The 7889-nt window shown below is 41.7% G+C and overlaps 1 protein-coding gene across 1 annotated transcript; it reads right to left on the bottom strand.

Moving 5' to 3' along the window:
* Positions 1-1947: 1947 nt before the first annotated feature.
* Positions 1948-5593, bottom strand: NANOGNB (NANOG neighbor homeobox). Its single transcript, XM_077871795.1, is given in 5 exon segments — positions 1948-2377; positions 2379-2729; positions 3798-3819; positions 5126-5205; positions 5316-5593. Coding segments are annotated over 5 exon segments (987 nt in total). The 5' UTR covers positions 5589-5593; the 3' UTR covers positions 1948-2116.
* Positions 5594-7889: the final 2296 nt, after the last annotated feature.

Genomic DNA, 7889 nt, shown 5'->3' with positions numbered 1-7889 from the left:
AGGCATGTGGAAGGGCAACAGGGCAAAAGACAACCAAGATAAGATGGTGATTCAGGTTTTTTTTTTTTTTTTTTTTGATTCAGGTTGTTAACTACATAATCCAGACTTTAAAGAACTGAATGAGACCAGCGAGTGCTACTAGATCAGAAGAACATAGAGGCATCAAGTCACAAGTTCTCTTTGAGGTTGCATCGAAGCTAGGGAAGGGCAGTACAAACCAGTTGAAAGAACAGAAAAAAAGTTAAGAGGAAAGTGTCTAGGGGATCCCTGGGTGGCTCAGGGGTTTAGCACCTGCCTTTGGCCCAGGGTGCGATCCTGGAGTCCCAGGATGGAGTCCCGTGTCGAGCTCCGGCATGGAGCCTGCTTCTCCCTCTGCCTGTGTCTCTGCCTCTATCTCTCTCTATGTCTATCATAAATAAATAAATAAATAAATAAATAAATAAATAAATAAAATCTTTAAAAAAAAGCATCTACAGTTTGAGATTTCCAGTGTGAAATACCCGTATAACAAGGTCAGATCTTAACCATAAGTGAGTGAAAGTCAGTGAGTTTCAGAAATCTCAAAAACTATAAGGCTTAGATAGTTGGACGGTTCATACTCATGAAATGAAAAATCACACTGATACCAAAGTCCGATGAGAGCTGGGGAGAGACCAGAGCAGTGGTAGATAAGGATCTAGTTTCTTTACTGATCATTTTCCTTACTCCCACTCAAGCTCCAACTTCTCTCATCTTTTTGCCTTCACTTCCTTGTCGATGGTTCATGTGTCTGTTCCCTCTGGCAGAAAACCTGAATAAGCCTGCTTCTCTCTTTTAGTCACACACACCAGATTAAAAAAAAATCACCCTTCCAGGAGCACCATTATGTTTGCAGAGAAAAGTCAAAAGGGGCTGGTTAGAGATATGTTGACAGATGGCAGGATATATCAAACCCTTTAGATCCTACAGTGGGTTTCCCTTTCATTCTCTGAACATTTCCACAGAGGCTAGTCATTTTTTCATTGTTTTTTTAAAAACAAAATCAATGAATATATGTTATACAGAAAAACTTCAAATCCATAGTAGGGAAAAAAATGTTTAGAAACTCCTTTACAGGGCGCCTTGGGTAGCTCAGTGGTTGAGCGTCTGCCTTTGGCTCAGGTCATGATCCCGGGGTCCTGGGATGGGATGGAGTCCCGCAACAGACTCCCTACTGGGAGCTGCTTCTCCCTCTGCCTATGTCTCTGCCTCTTTCATGAATAAATAAATCTTAAAAAAAACCCAAAAACCAAACTTCTTTACACTCACCTCATCCAGTTCTACTCCACAAAGTTAACAATTGTTCTAATTTTTTGTTTATCCTTCTAAAACTCCACTTACACATGAGAATGGTGTCACACAATATTTCACAAGACAGTCCATGTGTTTAACATATATCAAAATGTGTTAAATCTGGAAAACAATTTAAACAAATATGTTAAATCCCCAGAACAAAAGGATCTTCCTAAAACACATTTGAAAATTTCAAATAGGGGATGCCTAGGTGGCTCAGGGGTTGAGCATCTGCCTTTGGCTCAGGGCGTGATCCCAGGGTCCTGGGATTGAGTCCCACATCGGGCTCCCTCTTAAATAAATAAAATCTTAAAAAAATAAAAATAAAAAAAATTTCAAAGAGGTAAAGAGATAAAAGTTATGGAGAAGGTGCAAGAAATTTGAAATCCTCTTGCCCTGGAATGTTAACAGAGAGCATTATGAGTGTATAAACACTATATATGAAATACAAATTGATACAGCCTAGAATATTTGCTAGGTTGTAACTGAAAAGACAGTGTTTACAGCTAAGAGATGCAAGCAGAAATTGAAGCTTAGGCATTAGGAACTGGTATTTTTTTTTTTTTTTTTAAGATTGTATATCTATTCATGAGAGACACAGAGAGGCAGAGACACAGGCCAAGGGAGAAACAGGCTCCTCAAAGGGAGCCCCATGCAGGACTCGATCCTAGGACCCCGGGATCATGCTTTGAGCTGAAGGCAGGTGCTCAACCACTAAGCCACCCAGGTGTCCCCCTCCCCACCCTTTTTAAACAAGTAGGATTTATTGACAGACATGAATAGGGAGGGGGCAGTGTCCAGGTTCTCATGAGTGCAGAGCCCACCATTTTTCCAGGGGGCCATGAGTAGGGATATATTTGACCCCACAGCCATCTGGGATGAGCGGCTTTTCAGTCACCATGTCTTCAAATCCGTCCACATTAAACTTAGTAAAGCCCCACTTCTTGGAGTTGTGGAGCTTCTGGCAGCCAGGGAACTTGAACTTGGCCCTATATAGGACCTCAATCAGCCACTCCTTGTCTTTCAGCTTGGTACAGATGGACACGATGACGTGGCCAGTGTGGGCCCTTGGCCACTGTGCCCTGGGGCTTCCCAAAGGCACCTGGCATACCTTTCTGGAACCTGTCAGCCTCAGCACAAGACAACACCTTGATATAGATGATGTGGAAGGGGTGGAGCCTCACTCAGATGTGAAAACCATCTTTGCCACAGCTTTTCACCATGTACTTGCTAGAACAAATATGGGCAGCCTCCGGAGCTTCAGAGAAAGGCTGCACATATCCATCAGACACTATCTGGCCACATGGTGGGAACTCATCCACTTTTGCCTTCTTCTGCCCCACCTCAAAGATGCAGATTTTGGCATCAGGGGCACCTCTGCAGAAGGGAGATTTTGGATATGACCTGTTCTTCCAATACTACTAATACCTGGAGGAGCAGCAGCCCATGGCGGCACCAGGTTCTTCAGTGGCTGGGAAGGAAAAGAGAGGAACTGGTACCTATTGGTAAAATCACATTTCCCAGCAGTTCAGTTTTCTCATTTATGGTTTAGAATGATGATCAAGTTGAGATAATGCATTAAAAATTGTATATAAATATACATATATAAAAATTCTATATAAAGGCTATTACTTTTAAAAATGTTGATGTTCTGGGATGCCTGGATGGCTCAGCGGTTGGGTGTCTGCCTTCGGCTCAGGGTGTGATCCCAGGATCCGGGATCAGGTCCCGCATGGGGCTCCCTGAGAGGAGCCTGCCTCTCCCTCTGCATGTCTCAAATGATTAAATCAAATCTTTAAAAAAAAAAAGGTGATGTTCTTTTTTTTTTTTAAGATTTCATTCATTTATTCATTTTTAAAAAAAATTTATTTATTCATGAGACACAGAGAGAGAGAGAGAGAGAGAGGCAGAGACACAGGCAGAGGGAGAAGCAGGCTCCATGCACCGGGAGCCCGACGTGGGACTCAATCCCGGGTCTCCAGGATCACACGCTGGGCCAAAGGCAGGCCCTAAACCGCTGAGCCACCCAGGCTGCCCTTGTTTATTTATTCATGAGAGATACAGAGAAAGAAAGGCAGAGACACAGGCAGAGGGAGAAGCAGGACTGGATCCCAGAAGCAATCCGGAGCTGAAGGTGCACGCTCAACCGCTGAGCCACCCAGGTGTCCCCAAAATGTTGATGTTCTTATCTTAATTTTTTCCAGTCATGTGAGGTTCTACCAATAGGAAACACAGAAAAGACAAGCGTCATAAATATTCAGTGTCTAAGGAACAAAAAAAGACAAGATTATGAATTCTATACCGCAATCAATAACCATCTAATGGTTGTAGTTGTATATTTGATAATATGGCTACATGGTAGATGGTGTCGTGTCTGTGTATCCATATGCATTTTTTGTGTTGAGCAGAATAACAAATAGGGCAGTCAACAGTTCTTTGTGTCAGCAGCCAGAACAAGAAGTTTCTTTTTTTACATGTATTCTTACTTTATTAAATCTTGCTAGCATTCTTTAAAGGAAAAACACACAGATAAGTAGGTTACACTGAAGAAATCTAATTTTATAGGAGAATTATTAAGAAGCGTTGGGGCGCCTAGGTGGTTCAGTCGGCTAAATGTCTGCCTCATGATCCCAGTGTCCTGGGATGGAGCCCCATGTCACGGTTGGGCTCCCTGCTCAGCGAGGGGCCTGCTTCTCCCTCTCCCTCTGTTGCTCCCCCTGCGTTTGCTAGTTCTTTCTCTCTGTCTGTCTCTGTCAAATAAATAAAAAAGAAAGGAAAAGAAAAAGCCTTTAAGACACTTCCAGAAGGACGCCTGATGGCTCAGTGGTTGAGCGTCTGCCTTTGGCTCAGGGTGTGATCCCAGAGTCCTGGGATCCAGTCCCACATGAGGTTCCCTGCAGGGACCCTCCTCCCTCTGCCTGTACCTCTGCCTCTGTGTCTCTCGTGAATAAATAAAATCTTTTAAATATATATATATATATAAAGACACTTTCAGGTATTATCTTCAGTGATGCTTGTCTTTATTCTGGGACTTCAAGTCATATTCAGCCCCTACAGCTACCACAAATGCAGCAAATCCCTATTTGAATAATGCACCAAAGGAAACATTGTTTGCAAAGCCAGCCAATGGTTGGCTCCAAGCTTCCTAGCAGCCCCATGGATCCCTTGGCTTATGCGCAGTCAGCTTCTCCTGGACAGATTGAAATGGTTTTCCTTCTGTCTTCCACTGTTTATAATCTGAAGTTCCAGTTTAATAGGACAGCGTCTGATAGCAATCTGACCTCTCGTAGCACTTAATATTCAACCCTCCAGCCAGAACCAAAGGGAAACGGTGGTATATGAAAAGTTTTTGGGGTATCTGAGAGTTATGGGACACAATCTGTCTCTAAAAGTCAATATATGCCGCCTGAAGCCCGGGGTGTGATCCTGGAGACCCGGGATCGAGTCCCGCATGGGGCTTCCTGCATGGAGCCTGCTTCTCCCTCTGCCTGTGTCTCTGCCTCTCTCTCGCTATGAATAAATGAATAAATCTTTAAATAAAATAAAATAAAATAAAAGTCAATATAGGGACGCCTGGGTGGCTCAGCGGTTAAACGCCTGTCTTTGACTCAGGGTGTGATCCTCAGGATGTGATTCTGGGGTCCTGGGATTAAGTCCCACATTGGGCTCCTTGCATGGAGCCTGCTTCTCCCTCTGCCTCTCTCTCTCTGTATCTCTCATGAATAAATAAATAAAATCTTTAAATAAATAAAAGTCAATATGTTCCTTTTTTACTTCCTTACAACTTAGTGTTCTGCATATAAAACAATCTTACCTCTTAGATCTTTTCTTATATTTCTGCTTGTACATATCTTTATTGTAGCTCTTCCTCCTTTTACGAAACCATTGCTTTATCTAAAAAAGTGAAGTTAGGGAAATGATGAACCAAGGAATAAGACCACTGGTTTATATGGGTGATAGCACTACACAGGTGACTCTTTCAATAAAGAAACATGTTGTCATACCTGTTTTACTGTCATGTTAAATTCAAATGCCAGTGATTGGCTATCTCCTCTTGTGGGGCATTTGTTTAACTTAAACATTGCCCAGAGAGTGTCCATGAGGGGTTTGCTGACTAATCGTTCCTGGGGACATCGTTCTTCCTTTTCCTCTTCCTCTTCCAGTTTTTCTTCTACTTCCACTTCTTTTTCTTCTCCTCTTTCTCTCCATTTTTCTTTTCTCCTTTCATCTTCATGATGATTCCTATTTGATTGCTCTGGATTTTGACCACAAAGCATAGCTGGTTCTTTCTGTATAGCAAAATCTGTGGAATAAAATCAAACTGCAGCTAAATTTGACTTTTAGATCATAGTCAACATTCTTCAGTGAAAGAATATATTTGATTCTCATAAAGTAACAGTGTTGTCCATTGTTGGAAAAAAGAGAGGAAAGGAAAAGCAAAATTATTAAAAATCAAGATATTAATAAAAAGATCAGTTTAAAAATAATTTACATTTGGATTTAAATATAGACTGAGTAGGAAAGGGGCTATGTATTGAAATTAATATGTCTTCTTGTGATGTTAGTAAAAAATAGGGACGCCTGGGTGGCTCAGCTATTGAGCGTCTGCCTTTGGCTCAGGGCGTGATCCTGGTCCCAGGAGGGAGTCCCGCATTGGGCTCCCTGCGAGGAGCCTTCTTCTCCCTCTGCCTGTGTGTGTGTGTGTCTCTCTCTCTGTATCTCTCATGAATAAATAAATAAAATCTTTTTTAAAAAAGTAGGTTACCTTGGGGTGCCAGGGGTGGCTCAGTCAGTTAAGCGTCCAACTGTTGATTTTTCCTGAGATCATGAGATCAGAGTTGTGATATCAAGCCTCATGTAGAGACCCTCAGACTCCATGCTCAGTGCAGAGTCGGCTTGAGGTTCTCTTTCTCCTTCTCTCTCTACCTCTCCCCCTGCTTATTCTCTCTATACATACATATATATACATACATACAATCTTAAAAAATATTCACCTTGAAAAAATTATAAATGACCTTACTTTATTATTTTTTTTTAAATGACCTTACTTTAAGGATTATCTAGGCTTTTTATTTTCTCTTGAGAGAATTTTGGCAAGATATATTGTTTTTAGAAATTTGTTCATGTTTCAGTTTTTTCCCAGGATATTTCTGGCATGCACCCATAAACTGACATTATTATTATTATTATTATTATTATTATTAATTAAGTTAGGTTTATACTGAATGTGGGGCTTGAACTTAGGACCTCTAACTAAGAGTTGCATGTTCTATTGAACAAGCCAGCCAGACACCCGATAATTATTAATAAACCACTTTTTACTATAAAGTACTCTGGTTAAAACTACATATAATCCCTCTACTTATACTATTAAAGAAATCAAATCAGTAATTTAAAAATGACCAAGATAAGGCCTCTGGGTAGCTTCGTTGGTTAGGCATCTGACTCTTGATTTTGGCTCAGATCATGATCTCAGGGTGATGGGATTAAACTATGCATTGGGCTCTACACTCAGCATGGAGTCTACTTGTCCCTCCCCTTCCTCCCACTCTCCTCCTCTCTCTCTTTTTCTCTTGGATAAATAAATAAAAATCTTTCTTAAAAAGGAAAAGAGGCTACCTGGGTGGCTCAGTGGCTGAGCATCTGACTTTGGCTCAGGTAGTGGTCCTGGGATCCTGGGATCAGGTCCTGCATCAGGCTCTGTACAGAGAGCCTGCTTTTCCCTCTGCCAAAGTCTCTGCCTCTCTCTCTGTCTCTCATGAATAAATAAGTAAAATCTTTAAAAAAAAAATAATAAAAAAGGATAAAAATAAAACACATCAGAAAAAGAATATATTCAAGAACTTAGTAGAAAGCAATAGTCATTGAGATGGTAAAGTGTTGTACAGATGGACAAATTAACTACTGAAACTGAAAGGGAGTCTAAAAACAGATCCAGGGGATCCCTGGGTGGCTCAGCGGTTTAGCGCCTGCCTTTGGCCCAGGGCATGATCCTGGAGTCCTGGGATCAAGTCCCACATCAGGCTCTCTGCATGGAGCCTGCTTCTCCTTCTGCCTGTGTCTCTGCCTCTCTCTCTCTCATTCTCTCTCTGTCTTTCATGAATAAATAAATAAAATCTTAAAAAAATAAAAACAGATCCATGTATATAATCAAAAGTTGATATATGATAGAGGAAAATTACAGCTCTGTAATGGGCCATTTAATAAGTACTGCTACAGGGATGCTGGGTGGCTCAGTGGTTGAATGCCTGCCTTCGGCTCAGGTCATGATCCCGGAGTCCTGGGATTGAGTCTTGCATTGGGCTCCTCTCGAGGAGCCTGTTTCTCCCACTGCCTGTGGCTCTGCCTCTCTCTGTGTGTGTGTCTCTCATGAATAAATACTATATATATATAAGATTATTTATTTATTTATTTATTTATTTATTTATTTATTTATTTATGATAGAGAGAGAGAGAGAGGCAGAGACACAGGAGGAGGGAGAAGCAGGCTCCATGCCGGGAGCCTGATGTGGGACTTGATCCCGCGACTCCAGGATCGCGCCCTGGGCCAAAGGCAGGCGCTAAACTGCTGAGCCACC

This window comes from Canis aureus, chromosome 25 (genome assembly GCF_053574225.1).
Source record: "Canis aureus isolate CA01 chromosome 25, VMU_Caureus_v.1.0, whole genome shotgun sequence".
Taxonomy (NCBI): domain Eukaryota; kingdom Metazoa; phylum Chordata; class Mammalia; order Carnivora; family Canidae; genus Canis; species Canis aureus.
Note: the sequence above shows the minus strand (reverse complement) of the source record. Positions and strands in the feature narration are given on the sequence as shown.